This window comes from Rosa rugosa, chromosome 6 (genome assembly GCF_958449725.1).
Source record: "Rosa rugosa chromosome 6, drRosRugo1.1, whole genome shotgun sequence".
In the NCBI taxonomy this organism is placed as follows: Eukaryota; Viridiplantae; Streptophyta; class Magnoliopsida; order Rosales; family Rosaceae; genus Rosa; species Rosa rugosa.
Window position 1 is genome coordinate 31,913,799 of NC_084825.1, and position 19,614 is coordinate 31,933,412.

At 39.4% G+C, this 19,614-nt stretch overlaps 1 protein-coding gene and 1 long non-coding RNA gene across 2 annotated transcripts; both read right to left on the reverse strand.

The window, feature by feature from the left end:
- Window positions 1-146: 146 nt before the first annotated feature.
- Window positions 147-3,656, reverse strand: LOC133717118 (uncharacterized). Its single transcript, XM_062143766.1, has 3 exons — window positions 2,022-3,656; window positions 1,240-1,429; window positions 147-481 (listed from the first exon to the last, which is right to left on the reverse strand). Exons 1-3 carry the CDS (start codon window positions 3,564-3,566, stop codon window positions 354-356), a joined length of 1,863 nt encoding a protein of 620 aa, XP_061999750.1. The 5' UTR covers window positions 3,567-3,656; the 3' UTR covers window positions 147-353.
- Window positions 3,657-18,517: 14,861 nt separating this feature from the next.
- LOC133714186 (uncharacterized) lies at window positions 18,518-19,442 on the reverse strand. Its single transcript, XR_009848486.1, has 3 exons — window positions 19,260-19,442; window positions 18,937-19,096; window positions 18,518-18,850 (listed from the first exon to the last, which is right to left on the reverse strand). It is a non-coding gene; the product is annotated as an uncharacterized LOC133714186 (long non-coding RNA).
- Window positions 19,443-19,614: the final 172 nt, after the last annotated feature.

Below are 19,614 nucleotides of genomic sequence, written 5' to 3' on the forward strand. Positions count from 1 at the left end.
TATGTAAGCTGAGGTACTCTATGTATGCCACAGATTTCATAACTGAGCCTTCACACAAGCCAGTATTAACGATACTAAATTGCCAGAGAAAGCTGTCATCTCGGCAATTGTATTTGTATAATCGCAAACTGTTTAGAGTGGAAACATATGTAATGCTTGACATCATAAGAAGCATGTGGCTAAACCATTCAATGGAATGAAGAATTAGCAGTTTCTAACTATTACAAGGTACATAAGCACTTGACTGCACTTGTCCACCAGATAAAATCTATTCCCTAGTGATTTCTAGTATATATGTACAACCATGGCAATTAAAGCAGTATAGTTATCTATGCCTAACTAAAACCCTGTTTTCAGGCATCAACACTAGGGCCAGGATATGCCGGTAGGCTCATAATCCGCTTGTCAATCACTGGGCCTCCCACTGTGAAATGATACAGACTCTGGAAGTTTGATCCTTTCAACCCGAGCAATTCATGCACTGCAGTACAACAACAGGAAAACTATAAACAAACACAGATAGCACATGTGAAGATGCAGAGGAGGACATTAGGATAGTTCAGCCACACACAAGGATGTTATTAGCAGTCATGCAGTCAGGCCAGTCCTAGTTTAATGTATTGTGACACCATTGAGCTGATGGACATTCATTACTTTTTAAGAAATATATGAGTTCTCACACAGTCACACGAGTTACACATGCTTAACCATAAAGAAACATTTGCATGTTGTATTAAAAAAGCTTACAGGCACAAACAGATAACAAATGACAATAGGAGTTTCACTGGACAACATGAAAGCATTGATGTGATCAATATTATCGAGAGGGTCAGCTTTTTGATATATAGAAGTAGGTTACATTCACAATGGATGTTTCAGGACCTAACGTCGTCACCAAGTCACAAGGCACTAAAATTTAAAAGATGTATTGAATTTAGCAAATACTTCATGTCTGGTTATAGATCTAAGAATGACTCTGTTTCCATTCCAATGGCTCTGCCTTAGCAAGTGATGACACCAAAGTGATCTTGCGCTAAGCCTCAGACACTGATTTATGTTCAATATACTAAAGACTGGTCTTATCACAAAACTTTCCACAATCAATAGATCAGTGTGCTTTACTTTTTACAGGGTTGGATTTTCAGACCATTCAGCTCAGATGTGTAATATACCATTTAGTTTGCTATTTCTACAGGACAGAATTCATTGGATTTTGAAAGCAGGCAAGGGCAATCATACCAGGATCATCAAAATAGCAACCAATTCCTGTTGCAGAAATGCCAATTGCATGTGCTTCAAGGTACAACACTTGACCGAGAACTCCAGTCTCCCAAAATAATCGAGGATACATCCACACATTTTTGTCCTGCAATAGAGGCTCAAACGAAGCCACCATGCCAAGGCTAAAGCAGCCATGACTGGCAATTTCCTGCATGCAGAATCACTGTTTTAGTACGAGTTTGGACACACATAGATAGGGACATAGGGTAGTCCTCATTGTCCCCCAAAAAAAAAAATATATGGTAGTGGAAATTCTATTATTAATAAGAAAAGAATTGTACCACAAAGTATAGTATAAATTGGGGATTTGGAAAATCAGTAGCCAAAGGAATAAATCAGAATTTGAGAAATTAGGATTTAAAAAAAAAAAAAAAAAAGTGATGATTCACATAGTTCTACAATAAGTAAAAATAGCATTTACTCCACCACTAATGTTCAAAATGCAGAAATAGCATTGCTTTGTTTAAAATGTATGACTTTCAGGTTATTTTAATGCAAAAAATCTCATTGTTTGCCATCTTGTTTGAAATGTTGTACAGTGCTATCAAATTCAATGACAATAAGAACCTTCATTTTCCCATTTTGTTTTCCAGGTTTAATGTTCTTTCAAAATTATTTTCATGACTAGCATACATTGTTCAACAGCAATCTTCTCATCAGATTCATATACCATCCCATTTACACTATTCTACTGATGTACGAAAATTCAAAATAAAAAAACTATTAGAAGGTTGGCACACCTGATGGCATGAGAGCTTTTCAGCAATAGCCCGACAATCAGTTCTATGCAGTTCATACAGAGGAAGACCTTCCGGGCAACCCTGAGGTTTCACCCACTTAAAGTCAGACCTCATAGATTTCTTGAGCTCATCAAAATGATCCTCATTCCTCACCAAGAAATACAATCCCTCCGGCAGTCCCTTCACCCTATGAACAAACAAAGCAGCATGGACCTCAGCATCCCACGAAAGAGCCCGAAATGGCAACGCCAGCTGCCGCTTCTGCTTCCCTCCACTTCCAGAAGGAAGACAATGCAAAAGAATCTGATAAAACGTCTCTCTCTCCATCGCAGTAACTCCATCCATATCCACAGCACTCCTCCGCTTCCTAACAACCTCCCTAACCGTTAAACCCTTATACGAACCCTCACTACAACTCCCACTACTCCGAAACGCCTCAACCGAAAACCTACCTCCTAAATCCCTCTCTTTCTTCACAGCCTCCGCCGTTCTATAAATCACATCCCAACATATATGCTCTTTACTAAGCACATTCGGCTTCCCCTTCCACTCCAACTTCGAAAACTCCGAAATCGCCAAACTCAACTTCTCATAATCCACCTCAAACCCACCACCTCCACTAGGAAAAACCACCAGAACACAATCCGGGTGCTCGAATTCCATCTCGGGAAGCCTCCCCTTCACAGCCCGGGCCGGAATTTCGAAATGTGGCAACATCTCAACCCCCATAAGCTTCTCCAAATCCTCATACCCCAACCCATCAAGTATCTTCACATCCCAACCCAGCTCCGCCGCCGCCACCGCAACCGCCGCAATAGCATGACCCACGTCGTGGTTACAATACCGGAAAGCCCGCTCTCCGTACTTCCAAGCTTCCCGCCAAAAAATCGACGATAGTCCGACCAAGAACGAGTCTTTGGGAAGCAAATCGGCGAAGACCCACGTTGGGATTTGGGCCCGGAGCTCCAATGCGTGCTCTTTGGGAGCGTAATGGGCCACGAAGCCGGAATCGGAGAGGGAATGGATCGGCGGGGAGATTATATAAGCCTCGGTGGGGTGTAGATTACCGCTGCTGGGATTGACTCTGAGGGACCAGGTGGAGAAGCCGGTGGTTTTCCAAGCGGAGAGAGCTAGAGAGTCGTAGAGGAGTTGGGAAATGGTGGATTTGGAGATGGGTTTTGGGGGAGGGAGTGAGGTGAAGAGGGAGGAGTAGAGAGGGGAGGGGTGGTCGTCGGGTGGTGTGGGGTGGAGGAGAGGGAGGAGAGGCGCGGAGAGGTAGCGGCGGAATGGGTTGGGCTGGTTGGCCCAGTCGAGGCCACGAGGGCTTCTGGCGTAGCGGGTGAAGTGGTGCTTGGTGTCGTTGTGGTACGTGAGGACCTGCGAGAGGTTTTGGTCGAGTTGCGGGTCGGGTTGTTTGGGGTTGGAGAGTGAAGAAGGGGAAGGAGAAGAGGAAGAGAAGGACATGGTGGTGGTGGAGGGGAGGAGGAGGTGGAGGAGTGGAGAGGTTAGAGGGAAGGAGAACCTTGTGGGAGTGAGAGGTGGCATCTTTGCTTGCGTTCGTTTTTCACTTTTTTGTAGAGGAAGAATGGCCCTCTAAGATGTTGGAAGTTCTAGAGCCTCGTGCAATGGGATCCTTTGCGTAGCAGACACTTGGCCGTGTATGTGTATGTACATAGAGAGTTATACCGACCCACATGAAGCTATACACTTGAAGGGGACTTGGGGTTTCTCATGCCTGAAAACTTTCCCTCACCCCGACGGCAGTGGTCTGATCGACTGATTAAGTTCTCTTACATAATTTTTTTTATTTTTTTGTTGTTGTTGTTTGAAGCAGTATTAAAAATACTTTTTAATTTCATTTAAATAAGTGCATGTGACAACATTATATGGGGTTTTATATTTTTATGTATGATCGGAAATTTTTACATAAATCATATGTAACCAGTGTTCTAAAAATCTCTTTGGGCGGCCGCCTAGACCCTGCTTAGGAGCTAGAAGGTGGCCAGTTACCTCGACTAGTCTAGGCAGCGTCTAAGTATGTCGGTTTTAAGAAAAATGTTCAAATTTTTTTTATCAAATACTTAATTTTTTTCCCATGTTTTCAATCAATTATTGCTAACTATAGTTTTTTTATTTTAACTAGACACTTATTTATATGTTATATAATAAAATTAAAATAAAAAAGATGTACATAATCCTCGCATAAGCGATTAGGTGTTAGGGTCCCTTCTCACCGTCTGCCTACCGCCTAGCGACTTTTAAAACATTGAAAAATCTAGACACACACACACACACACACACACACACACACACATATATATATATATATATATATATATATTCGAAATTGACCTATATACTTAAACACACTACTACACTTATAGGAAAAACAGACTCAGAATTGATATAATTATAAAAACTATTATGAATAGTGTGGTCTCTTAAGAAAAAAAAAATAGTAGGGGACCAAAGTATGATACGCACTTCAAGAAGAAACAAGACTCAAAGTGATAGGTATAACACCAAGTTGTTAGAGACAAATTCTAGAAGATGTAGCAAATTTTTTAAAGACATAGAAGACCAAAATTTGTATACAATAGGATAAAATAAATTTAGCAGATTTTAAAATAGTATTGTTGCATGTGCTTTTCCCTTTTTGTTATTTTGAAAATATTTTAATCGCAAGAAAATTACTCATTTTACTTCTACACTTACTGGTAATTATCTCTTAGTTTAATAACTTAAGGGTGGTGTAACTTCTATATAATTACAAAACTAACACAATGCAACAGTTCTTTCCTATTATTTTTAATCTCTACCGCTTCATTGTAATTTTTAAATCTAATTCACTGAAATTGAAACTTTTGCTCCCAAATATTTCAAACCCAGAAAAATAATGTTGCAACTCATTAGTTACACTAACAAAAATGTGCAGTCACTTTACACTAGTTACACTAACAAAAATGTGCAGTCACTTTACACTAGTTACACTAACAAACATGTTAGGTCTTCTTCAACCCAAAGGGTTAAAGGGCCAAAAGGTTAAATTTTGATCCAATTCATGTCCAACCCAAGAAGTTAAGGGTTAAATAGAATAAAGCTGATTTCCAAATAGAATAAAGTTGATTTCAAAATGGAATAAAGCTGAACTTGAAGTGGAATAAAGCTGATTTTGAAATGGAATAAAGTTGTTTTGTACGTGAAGTCTCATTATCTTCAGTAAAATTTCTTTATAAACTGAGTGCTTAAACTAGCATAGCTCACACAATCATATACTTTTCTCTACTCACCTTCATCAACTTCATACCTTTTTCTTTTTTGTTTAAACACTTATGCAATAAGTTCTAATTGGTTCAATAAGTGGCAGGAAAGGTTACGCGCAGAAAAGGAAGAGGATGAAGAAGATGAAGAGATGAAAATGCATGCAACACAAGTTATGACGACGGCAGCTAGTTGGTTGGCAAACACTACTAGAATTCTGTTCATTTACATCACATCATTTAAATCGGTCAGACTTGCACATGATGTAAAAAAGTAAGTTAACATCGTTTTAGAAAAATACCGATTTAAATGTATACCATTAACATCGGTTCTTAAAATGACCGATGTTAAAAGTTTTGTTTAAAAATTTGAGGGAACCTCATTTTCGTGAACGCGCTAAGTGTTTAAGTGAATTGAAGGAAGCGGGTTCTAAAACTTAAAATTTTCACACTTAGAAAAAAATAGAGCCCCCAAAGCTGAAACAGAAACCCTAAGCTCAGTCTCGAGCTCCTCCCAAACTCGAGCGCCTCTCTCCTCACTCGAACTCGCCGCTCTTGTTACCTTCATCGCCTCCTTCATCTACCTCCTCCGACCCCGATCCCGACCCCAACTTCTTCCTGCTTTCTCCGCCTCCTACCCCATTTTCTGATGACAACTATAATCTGTGATTGAAGGAGGTTGAATCGGTTTGACCCCGACCCCGATTGCGGTTTCTCCAACTATAATTTCCGACGACCGAACTCGAAATCGAAGATGGGGCACAACCGAAACGCCATTTGATGCCCAGATCTAGAGTGAAGAGAAGCAAAACGAAAAGCGAAAGCAAAACCAGAGAGTGGGGTAAAGGTCGAGGATAATGGATGCGAAGCTAAATGAGCTAACTCACAACTTTGGGTGTTTCAAAGTGGCGTTGATCCGTAATGATTTTGCACTTAGGTTGAATCGTAAAGGTAGCTCCTTTTCACTGAAATTGAATACCCTTTTGGCTCTTTTTTGCCTCAATGTTACTCTTTCTTTCTTGCAGGCAACTCCTACTTTTATGAAACTGTGCCATGATTATAATCATAATCAGAGTAGCAATCTAGAACGACTCCTCCGTACCCCATATTTGTACGATTCAAATGTCTCCAAAGTCCCACTCTTTGCATCATCTTCACCATTTTGACAACTCAATCAGGCTGGTGCTTCATTGTGTATAATAGCTTCCCCCGTTCTTGATATTGGGTAATGATTCTTGTACACTTTTCTGCTTTCTTTTTTTGCTTTAAGTTTTGTACTAATGTTTAAAGTTCTAGTTTTGTTGCTTTTGTTAGATTTTATACTCCATTTAAAGGAAAAACTTGATGGTTAGCAGTGTCTAAGTCTCGGTTTTTAGTGCTTTAGTGATGAGTCTTGTTATGCATAGTGAAAGTGGTGTTTTGTAAGATGGAATGATGTGAAGAATTAATTGGGTTGGTGTTGATTTCGGATGGTTTTCTTAGGTTGAAGTTAAGTAAACAAGCGACGGGCAGCAATCAGCAAGGGCTTGTGAGAAGGCATGTTTAATCTTTCTGTAATGCAATTCATTATTTGGGTTTTGCACTGTTATTGATTGTATGGCTGGAGTTTTGTTTCTAATTTTGGCAACGTGTGTGGAGAAGGCACACTGTAAGTTAGATTTTTTCGCTCTGCTCTTTCAGTAAGTTTTTGATTCATTCTCTGTAGTTGATTTAGGTGTGCCACCACTTCTTCTCCAATGATACTTTCGGCTTCTTTTCTCTTGGCAAGTCTTTTTCTTGTTGCATTTCCCCCAATTGGCCTAGGATTTTCGGTTCGAGTAGTTGTTGGACTTGAAGAATGGGTGAAACTTGTCATGACAGGTTCAACATTATCATCTAATGAGAATGAAGAATTTTGTTATGTTGTTGGTGTGTTGTAAATAACTTGTGGTGTATCTTCAAAAGTCGTCCAATTACATTCTTTGGCCAATTTGTAACAATTGAGAAAATTAAATTTGTTTCCTTTATTGTCGTCCCGAAAATAATCTTTGGCTTGGTGTTGCTATAAAATGTATAATTCAAATTATGAGCACAAATTAAATATAATCTACATAACAATATGATAGAAAAAAAAAAATCACATTGTATTTTAAAATAAATTTTTCTTTGAAAAAATACTCACTTGATCTTGAAGATTGCCTCCACTTTGGTTCCTCCTCTCGGCACGTTTGATGCAAGAGTGTCATTTGTTCATTTGAGGAAAAATAAATCTTTGCCACCGAGATTTGCAACTCTCCCACGTCCTTTGTACCAAAATAGTATCTTGGATCTCCATGAATTTTTGTTGGACTTGGCTCCAAAGACCATCTTCCGATTGACTTGTACCATTGACGGAATTTTGGGATACTTTTACGAAAGCAACGATGAGTGCTTCATCTTCCAACGGTGACCAATTCACACTTCTTTTCGACGAACTAGCCATTTTCGATAAAGGATAAATAAATTAGAGCTTAAGAATAGGGACAAAATGAAAGATTTAGAATAGAGAGATATATATGAGGAAGTAGAAGGAAGATGTGAAAAAGAAGGTTGAGGTGATATGTATTTATAGTGTAAAAAAATTTATTAAAAATAAAATAAAATAAAAAAAAACGGCTAGATGACGTCAGCAACGGCTAGTTGCTGACGTCATGCATACGTCACAGTCAGCTACCAAACGTGGGCCACTTCTTTTCTGATCCCTTTTGTTTAAAGGGCTAAAATGCTAAATTTGGGGCTATATTTAACCATTTGGGTTGCCCTTTAGCCCTAACTTTTGGCCTCATAGCCCTTAGTTTGGTGGGTTGGAGATCACTTGGGCTAAAAAATAGCCCTTTAGCCTTTTAGTTTGGTGGGTTGGAGAAGGCCTCATGTCCAACCCAATTTGTTAAGGGCTAAAATGCCAAAATAGAGGGCCAAAGTGCACACCAAAGGGCTAAATTTAACCCTTGCAATAGCCCTTTAAAAAATTGAATCAGAAAGTGGGGAGACCCACGGTTGGGTCAGCTGTTTGCATGCATGACATTAGCAATGGCTTGCAAATAGCCGTTGCATTTCCATCTCTTCAGCTTCGTCATCGTCTTCTTCATCCTTTTCCTCTTCTGCGCGTAATCTTTTCTGCCACTTATCGAACCAATTAGAACTCATTGCATAAGTATTTAAACAAAAAAGAAAAAAGTAAGAAGCTGATGAAGCTGAGTAGAGAAAAGTAGATTTTGTGAGTTATGCTAGTTCAAGCACTCAGTTTATAAAGATATTTTGCTGAAGATAACGAGTGCCACGTAGACATCAAATCCACTCCAAAATTTGATAATCCAATGAAGACATAACACGTGTCATTCAAGAATCTTATCCAAAAATTTGATAAGATTCGATCAAGCTGAAAACAGCTTTATTCCATTTCAAAATCATATCTGAAAGTTTGATAAAATGCGACCATGTCGAAAGTTTGATAAGATGCAACCATGCCAAAAATTGCTTTATAGCCATTTCAAAATTTCACAAACGAATCACACGAAACACGTGGCCTCAAAGTCATATCCGAGAATTTAAAAATATTCCATCAAGATAACTTATGCCACATATATAAAATCGTATAAGAAATCTACAACATTGCTTGTGAAGCAACACATGGAATTTGAAAAGTATAACCGGAAAAATATTTTTAATCATAAAAATGATTTCAATTACTTTTTTTTTTTTTTTTTAAGAATATCATGTCGATATATTAATACTCAGGCCAGAAGGGACTATTACGTACATATCCTCCCTCTACCATCTATGTGTAGATAAAGAGTTTGTGGTAAACCACAGCGAAACATAGATTATGTCCGATCACTTGACGGTACCCATGCTCATTGATTTAAGAAAGCCTAGAAACTTTGCTACAAAGGCAAGTAAATAAGCTAAGGAAAAAAAAACCCTAAATAAAACCCAGCCCTAGAAGGCTGACCCACTCCTCGTGAGGCCCAAGATAAGGCCCAAAGACCTCATCCCAGCCCCAAAAGGAGTAAGCTAGCCCAACAGGCCCAGGCAAGCTTGAAACAGTGCAGTCGCGACCTAGCAGCGACCAAGCATCAAGCCGCCACCAGAAGCTGCGTCGCTGTGCCTCTGTGTCATCGGCGCCGTTGAGATCTCGTCGAGAGGCATCGCGCCATCCCATGGAGGGCCAACTAGTTACACCATCTTCGAGGAGCCGACCTTCAATGCGATCACCCATATCCCAACACCCCATGCCAAAACAGGTCGAGATCATCTTGACAAGGAGTGCCTCGATTTGGGGTTGATCGATCTTGTTCCTTCCTTGGCCGGAGAAGATTAGGTTTCCCAGATCAGGCAAAGCAATAGGCAGAGGGCAATCAAGTTTCTCTGCGTTTCCTTGGTGTTGAGTCGGAACCCTCACCATCACATTCCATCCTTTGTTTTTGTGTAATGGCCAGAGCCATGGCTGGTATAAAGATCGGCTGTTGATGGTCGGAGGTAGATAGCCCAACCTCTGCGGGCTAGGGTTAAGGAAGAGCGGTGTTGCTCACATAGGGTTTCTCAAAACATCTTCTGTAATTTGATTTTAAATAAATTAGCTGTCATGTTATGATTTCAATTACTATAAGTAAGAATCTGATAAAAATAAGAATATATATATATAAATAAATAAATAAATAAATAAATATATATATATATATATATATATATATATATATATATATACAGTCCGGCTACACTAAGGATGTCCTTAGTTTTTCTTAGGTACGAATTTCCGGTTTTCACCCACTTTCCGATCAAATTTTTACATCTTAACCGTTCAGTTTTTAGGTCCTAATGTATAGATCACCTCTGCAAAATTTCAGCCAAATTGGTGATCATTAAGGCATCCAAAACTGCAAATTACAACAATGTAAACGAACGGTTCCGGTTCGACAGATTCGGTTCGTTCGTGTAAATTGCAGTTTTGGACGCCTTAACGATCACCAAATTGGCTGAAATTTTGCAGAGGTGATCCATACATTAGGACCTAAAAACTGAACGGTTAAGATGTGAAAATGTGATCGGAAAGTGGGTGAAAACAGTAAATCCGTTCCATAAGAAAAACTAAGGACATCCTTACCTGAGAAAAATCCTATATATATATATATATATATGTAGATACCTCTACTAGCATGACTAGTTTGCTATCTCACCAAGCATAAGTAACACCCTCTTTGGGACACCCACAAGCCATGGTGAGGCCCAACCGCTACTTGTATATTGTAGCCCTATGTTCAAGCTACGCTACGGTATCCGAAAGTCGCAAATACGTCGCCGGGAAGCCACCTTCCCGGCCTTGCCAAGTTGCCTCCATAATAGGCCTTTCTAAGACTAGAATAGTGGTTTTGCATCTCACATCTAAGAAAATGTAAAGGAGATGGCTTCCTTCACCTATAAAAGGAATGTCTCCTCCCACTTCAACATCACTCCATTACACACTTTGTAATCCCAAACACACATACTACAACATTCAAGTGGACGTAGTTTCCCGCTAAGACGGGAAACGAACCACTATACTTCTTGTGTCGTTCTCTCTCTCTCTCTCTCTTTCTCTAAAGCTAACTAGAGATCCCTCGGATCTCTAACGTTAACAATATATATATATATATATATATATATATATATATATATATATATATATATATATATATATATATAACATATTCAAATTTTCAAAATATATTTTTGGGCTATAATTTAGGTTTGGCTGGTTGTAGACGATTGATGTCACATCGATGAATAGTAAAGAATTCAGGGCTAACATTTAGCCCCAAGGCTATTTTTAGCCCTTTCGGATATATATATATATATATATATATATATATATATATATATATATATATTCAAATTTTCAAAATATATTTTTGGGCTAAAATTTAGCCCCAAAGCTATTTTTAGCCCTTTCGGTTGGAGAATACCTTAAAGAGCTAAAGATAACCCTTCAAATGGCCCTATAGCCCTTTGGAAAAAATTGAATCAGAAAGTGGGGAGGCCCATGTGAGGTGATAAATTTTACATGCATGTGCATTGCATGTGTGAGTGTACATTCAAAGTTTTAAATCAATGGTCCATATTAATGGGTTTCTTATAATCTGATGGCTGCCAATGGCCCGATGACGACAGCAACGGCTAGTTGTGCTGACGTCATCTAGACGTTGGTTTTTATTTTTTTGTTTTTTTAACACTATAAATACATATCACCTCAACCTTATTTTTCACATCTTCCTTCTATTTGTTTCATATATTTTGAAATTTCACAAACGAATCATGACGAAACACGTGGCCTCGAAGTCATATCCAAGAATTTAAAAATATTTCATCAAGATAACATATGCAACATATATAAAATTGTATAAGAAATCTACAATATTGCTTGTGAAACAACACATGGAATTTGAAAAGTACAACTAGAAAAATATTTTTTATCATAAAAATGATTTCAATCACTATAAATAAGAATCTGATAAAAAAATAAGAACATATACAGATCCTATCCAGAGCGGAGCTCCACTTTGAAATTAACGGTGTGAAGTTCGAGTTTTGGGTCACTTTTCGGTGCCACATCCACATCTCGACCGTTCAGTTTTTAGGTACTAGTGTATAGATCATCTCTGCATATTTTCAGCCAAAATGATGATCGTTAAGGCATTGATAACTTCCTTAAAGCTAGTACGGTTCATGTTGACAGATTCAGTCCATCCATTGGTTTAAGTGAGTTAGATACCTTAACGATAATCAATTTGACTGAAAATTTGCAGAGATGATCTACACAGTAGTACCTAAAAACTGAATGGTCGAGATGTGAATATGCGACCGAAAAGTGACCAAAAACTCGAACTTCACACGTTAATTTCAAAGCGGAGCTCCGCTCTGGATAAGATCTGAGAACATATATATATATATATATATATATATATATATATATATATATATATATATATATATAAATAACATATTCAAAATTTTAAAATATATTTTAGGGCCATAATTTAGCAGGTTGGAGACGGTTAATGTCACATCGGTTGAATAGTAAAGAAATCAGGGCTAAAATTTAGCCCCAAGGCTTTTTTAGCCTTGTGGGTTGGAGAAGGCCTTAGCCTAATGACTTAAAGGCCATGTTTGTTACAAGGGATTGGATGGGATTGGACTGTCTTATTTCTTAAAACAAGAGTTATCCTATGTTTGGCTGAAATACGGACTCAATTAAATGAGACTATGTAGTCCCCAAAACCACCTCCACACCTTCTTACACAGAGACGCCAAAATTCATCGGACTCTCGAAGCAGGTCTTATACAACGCCAAATCTCTTCTCCATCATTCTTCGCTTCAGCCTTGTCTCTCACTCATTTTTTTCAAGCTTCAGTCTCCTTCGATTGCTCTTGTTCAGGTTCAATTTCTCTCCTTTCTCATGTTCTCTCTCTGCGTTGATCATTGCTCTCTCTCTCTTCTTTCTCTATCCACCGTAATTTGTTTTATTAAAGACTATGGATTGATTATCTATTGTAATTTGTGTATGGGTTGTGATTATTTTACGGATTGATTAAGGATTTGGTGTCTGGGTAGCTTGATTTGCTAAGAATTTTGATCAATTTCATGATGGTTTTTTTTTTCCTTATAAACACGTTTGTGCTTCTCTCTTTTTGTTGTTCATTGATTTGGATGTTAGAATTGCGGTATGTCATTGAGTTAGAATTGCTATATATTTTCAACTGATTGTTATATACTAATTACTATTCAGAGTCCTCCTTGAATAATTCTTTGGTTGTATTGTTGCTTAGGAAGTTTGTTATGTTGCCAATTTCTTATTGATAGAGCTCTCATTTCTGGAAACACTTTAATTTACTGAACCTCTGATCCCATTCTCTAGACAGCAAAAACTAATGGCCTTATGCTTATAACAATTTCTAGTTCTGATAGGATAACTGAAGTTTCAATTTGATACTTGGTATTATACTGTCTTGCTATATATGAATGCTACGTGTATAAGGGTCAGATGGTGTGGGTTGCATTTAATTGTAGTTAGTAGTCAGTGCATAGATATGCTAATAACCCTTTCTCCAGATACATCTTCTTGCTCATCATGTCATCAACGAGCCTCAAAACATATATATCAGTTGTCTTTGCAGTGTAGCGAGCTCTAGATCGAAGAGAACAAAACAGCCCTTATGTACTGCAAGAATGATTTCATTAACTTTGCCTCCAATAAAAGTTGTAGTCGTAATTTATAATAGCACCAGGGCCTCCAATAAAAGCTGCAGTAGGTTTCTAGTATCGATGAAGTTGGCAATTAATTAATTTAACTCGATGGTCATATCTATGCATATATGAATACTACTGAAGTTTTCATCCTCATCATCATCCATCGCTGTTCCAAGTTGGTAATATATACCTTGTTTATGTTTTATACTGGAACTAATGAACAAACACTTAAATGTATTTAATGTTTCTGTGTGATCTTGGTTATGAGATGTTTGCTTATATGTGTTGGTTACTGCATATATGTGTTTTAATCTTACACAATATGGATATGATTATATGTATGGTTGTTAGAAAGAAAGAGAGCAATAATGGATATGATAAATCTTCTTTTTCTTTCAATCTTTATTTGCGTGCTTGATCAGATCAGTTGATAATGTATGTGTCATCTAATAATTCCAATTGCATGAAATCTCATGCGGCAACTGTTGATTTTTGCAGGTGATGTATGCATTCCTTGATTGGCCAAATGGAAATTATGGATGAAGTTTGATCTTGGTAAGGGCAGGGGAATGGATGTCTGCATCAAAACAACAGTTAAAACAGATAAAATAAGCTCAGACACTTGTGGCTCTAATGGGAATGCCATACTGTAACCAAAGCGTAAAAAAAGAAACTGAGGTCTCACCATTTAAGTTCAAAGGGAAGAGGAAGAACATGAGCCTTTCCTTTTGGAGATAGGAACATTTTGCTGTTAGTTTTGTATTTTGTAAAGTTCAGTCACCAAACTATCAATGTATGTTAAAATATTCAATGAAAATGATCTTTTAGTACATTAAAAATATTATCTCTGATTAATAGATAATATTTTGCTCAAAAATATTGTGGTATTCAAAATTAATTTAGTCCAGTACACTATCAAACATGGGATATCACTATTGTGATTATTCTGCTCTTTAGTCCTACGTAATACCAAACGCTTAAGCCTCCACGGTACCCTCGAGTTTCCGCTCACACCTTCACGGCATCCCCGAGCTTCCCGCTCACTAGCTCTAACGCTCACGCCTCCACGGAACCCCCGAGCTTCATGCTCATGCCTTCCCGGCACCCCCGAGCTTCGCGCTGACGCCTCTGCGGCACCCTCGAGCTTCGCGCTCGTGCCTTCACCGCATCCCCGAGCTTCCCGCTCACGACTCCACGGCACCCCCGAGCTTCACGCTCATGCCTTTCCGGCACCCCCGAGTTTCGCGCTTGTGCCTTCATGGCATCCCCGAGCTTCCCGCTCATGAGCTCCAACGCTCACGCCTCCACGGCACCCCCCAGCTTCCGCTCACGCCTTCACGGCATCCCCGAACTTTCTGCTCATGAGCTTCTGCTCACGCCTCCACGGTACCCCCGAGCTTCAAGCTCACGGCTCCGCGGCACCCCCAAGCTTTGCGCTCATGCCTTCACGGCATCCCCGAGCTTCCCGCTCACGCCTCCACGGCACCCCCGAGCTTCGGCTCACTCATTCCCGGCAACCCTGAGCTTCCCTCTCACGCCTTCCCGGCAACCACGAGCTCTAACGCTCACGCCTTCCCGACAACCCTAAGCCTGCTCACGCCTTCCTGGCAACCCCGAGCTTCCCGCTCATGCCTTCCCGACACCCCCGAGCTTTTCACTCACGCCTCCGCGGCATCCCCGAGCTTCCCGTTCACGAGCTCTAACGCTCACGCCTCCACGGTACCCCCGAGCTTCCGCTCACGCTTTCACGACATCCCCGAGCTTCCCGCTCACGCCTCCACGGCTCCCCCGAGCTTCACGCTCACGCCTCCACGGCACCTCCGAGCTTCACGCTCATGTCTTCCCGGCACCCCCGAGCATCACGCTCACGCCTCCGTGGCACCCCCGAACTTCGCGCTCGTGCCTTCACTGCATCCCCTAGCTCATGAGCTCTAACGCTCACGCCTTCACGACATCCCCGAGCTTCCCGCTCACGAGCTCTAACGCTCATGCCTCCACGGTACCCCCAAGCTTCACGCTCATGTCTTTCCGGCACCCCCGAGCTTCGAGTTCACGCCTCCGCGGCACCCCTGAGCTTCGCGCTCATGCCTTCACGGCATCCCCGAGCTTCCCGCTCAATAGCTCTAACGCTCACGCCTTCCCGGCAACCCCGAGCTTCTCACTCAAGCCTTCCCGGCACCCCCGAGCTTTCACGCTCTTGCCTTCCGGCATTCCCAAGCTTCACACTCACATCCCCTCAACATAATACACATTAATGGAACATTGAATTGTTCTACCATTTGTCGTTTGCCACAAATCAAATTCTTTTCACGTTCCATTAATACGAGCGAAAACCAAACGAACACAAGCGTTCGCGTAGTCATCGTTCATGAGTTACAAACTCTTGCCTTCACGGCACTCATGCAACTTACACCTCACGAGCGTAACCTCGTCAAACTTGACCTCGTTTGTTTTCTCGCGCGCATCACTCATTTATCATATGCAATCCGTATACTCATTCTTAGTATGCTCAAACAACCATATGCGTTCTCGGGCCTATACGTCATAAACGATCATACTCGACGACATTCACATGTATACATCAACATGTATCATGCACCTCGTACATTCGTATATGCCAATGCATATCAATGCAACTCACATACGTTGCCCAATACAACAAGCATTCTATATATGCGCGCTTTTGTCTTTGTTGTGCAGGTTAACGAGTCTTTTCTTGCTTACGGAGCTCGGGGACTTGTAGGGGCTACGCGCCTCTTAGACGTTACTTATGCTTGATGACATCATGTGTATAACTCCCCAACCAAGAAGCTCCTCTTACTTGGGGACTTTGGGGACTTGTACATACCTCCAACAATATGGAGGATTTGCTACTTCAACAAGCATAAGTAACACCCTCTTAGTGGGCCCACAAGTCATGGTGGGACCCGACCACGATATACATCTCGTACGTCGACACTCAACCTACCCCGTGGTAGTCGGAAGCCGCCAAGAGCTTACCGAGAAGCCACCTTCCCGGCCTTGCCAAGGTGCCTCCATGATAAGCTTTCTACACTAGAATAGAGGTTTCTTGTCCCACATTGGAAAACATGTAAAGGAAGGAGCCTCCCTCCCTTATAAAAGGAGACTCCTTCCCACTTACTCAACATCCTATTACATCTCTTGTAATCTCCTTGGGCCGCAAGGCCCAAACACATTAGTTAAGTCTTCAAGTGGACGTAGTCTCCCGCTAAGGCGGGAGATGAACCACTATACTTCTTGTGTGTGTGTGTGTGTGTGTGTGTCTCTCTCTCTCTCTCTTTCTTTAACGTTAATTAGAGCCTTTGGTTTCTAACATTAACACCCCTCTTCAATAATCTTCCTCTTTGCAGCCTTTTTCTCGATGGGCCTTTGATTGGGGTTAGTGGCCGGAATACTAACCGGCGGCTCTTCATCTCTATCTCCATCAAGTGTGTGTTTCTTCTGTTTCGGTAAACTGCGACGATGAATTGCCGTTCACTACTAGAATTTTCCTCATATACATCGGCCAGAAACCGATGTAAAAAAAAATTTGTACACATGTGTTAGTGGGTGATGTAAAAGATCGGAAAAAAATAGACATCGGCTAAAAACCGATGTCCCATATAATAATAAACATCGGATTATGTTCCAGAATCGATGTTAAACTGCTATTATGATCACAAATTGGTGTTTTTAGATATTGTTAAACCTTCATATTTTTGCATTTAATGCTTAACGAAATATAGGTCCAATAGCACTAGTATTCATTTTAACATCGTTACTCATTCTAGAAACGATGTGTTATATTCTCTTACACATCGGTGTTTTTGAAGTTTGCCAGCTGTTTATAAGTTTTACGGGTACTTGCCATATATCACACTATTTAAGATTGAATCTACATTCTTTTGTATTACGCAACCGATGTTCATTAATCTATTAAACATCGTTTCCTTTTATGAAGCGATGTCCATTTTTCTATTAAACATCAGTTTTTGAGGTTGGCACCGATGTTCATACTTATACTAGACATCGTTTTTAATTTAATAAATCGATGTCCAATGATTTGTTTTACATCGTTTCTTACACAATGTCAATGTCCATTGCGTTGTTTTACATCGTTTCTTACTTAATAACTCAATGTCCATTAAGTTGTTTTACATCGTTTCTTATTTAATAAGTCGATGTTCATTGGGTTGTGTTACATCGTTTCTTACTTAATATTTTGTTATCCACTGGCTAATGGGACATCAATTTTTTCTTTTAGAACTTATATGACTTCATTTTTATAGTTATAAACTGATTTGTAACTATTGCTAGGAAATCTAATGAGAAACATATCGTAAGTAAATAAATTTTGATTAATATTGATGCTCAAAGTACTTAACAACATCTCAAGTATTTCTATGCATAACATGTCGAAATAAAACAAAAATTTAAGTCTAAATGGTACATGATACTAGAAACATAAACGAAAGCAAGCCTCGCCATACTTATATCCCATTTGTTCTTCTGTTTTCACCTGCAAATAAAATGAAATGAACAATTAGCTTTAACAAGAAAAACAGAAGGAAAGAAAGGAAAGGAAAAGGGAAAGACAAAAAAAGACATTGAGCTTACAAGACATTCCTATCCTAACATCGTAAGTAACTACTGCTGTACTCGTCATATTATAATGCAAACCAAGTTTCTCACTATGCCTGCTATCTGCTGTGGTAGTATGGTTACAAAATATAACCAAGGAGAAGCTAGAAAGATTGGCGAGTAGCTGACATATTAGTTGGCTGTTTATAAAAGTACATAGCAGAAACTAATACCATTATGGTATAAACTCAGTTTGTTTCCAGAGATGACTAATTGGGCATCATACCCACTTCTGAGTGCTCCTAATTATTTGAAGTATTGAAATGATCCGTAATTGCTTCAGTGGAAGCATTGAAATATGACCATAAAAGGGTAAAAAACAAGACCAACTAGCAGTCAAATAGTACGTACTTCACTGGAAACCAACAAACTGATACAAACCAGCAACTCAAGAACATAAAAATCAATGCAGCTTAGTGAGGCATTTAACTCAAGAACATAAAAATCAATGTTGTATGGTCCTACACGTCTACTTACAAAACCAGCAACTCAATCTACTATAGGAACAACGCAAAAACCAAAAACAAGAAAACAAAATTGGTGACTGCATCCTAAACTGAAAATTTGCAGAAACTCAAAAAATCAGCTTTTGGAGAACTACTGTTTTTATAATTTCCAGAAGCTACCAAAACGTTCCACCTCCAACCTCATTCTTCCTTCTTAAGCAAGCACTAGTACCAGCTGCCCTATATCCAGAAATATTCCAACAATTACATACTCTAAATACGGTAAGAGATGTAAGCAAGTGTTCACATGAGTGATTTAATATCACCTCGGGTACAAGGCGAGAGAAACCAAACTTAATCAACAGGAGGATATGTTCCATAACCAGAATTGCAGCTATGCCAGGCTCTATATTCCATTTCCCCTCATGATCATATAACCATACTAGAAGGGCGCAGTTGGTGCATATGGATGTAACAACAAATGAACTGAAAATTTAATAGAACCCAACATTAGAAATATGACCATAAAAGGGTAAAAAACAAGACCAACTAGCTGCTGTAAACTCTTGCATATTACCAAAGTATTATATATAGCTGGTACACTTACATGAATACAACAATACTTATGTAACCACAAAACATACATTACCTGAAATATGTTCAGCCAAGCACCAATTGTTGTGGAAACACGAGGAATTGGCCTCTTATGCATCAAAATCAGCTTCAATGCATCACTCCTAATTTCAGTTATGTTGTTCTGTGCCAAGTGCATCTAAGCATTAATCTACTCCATAGTATAAACCATATAAAAATTGAATTGCAAAAAGATATGTTGTTGTCATTACGAGCGTATATGGATACCACAGCTTTAAGAATTTAGAATTTCACAACAAATGAAGGAACCAAACTTCCACAGCAATACTTAAATTGTATATCAGTTTGACAAAACATATAGTAACTCCTTACTGTAGCAACTAATTGAAGTCCTATTTAAACATAATGGA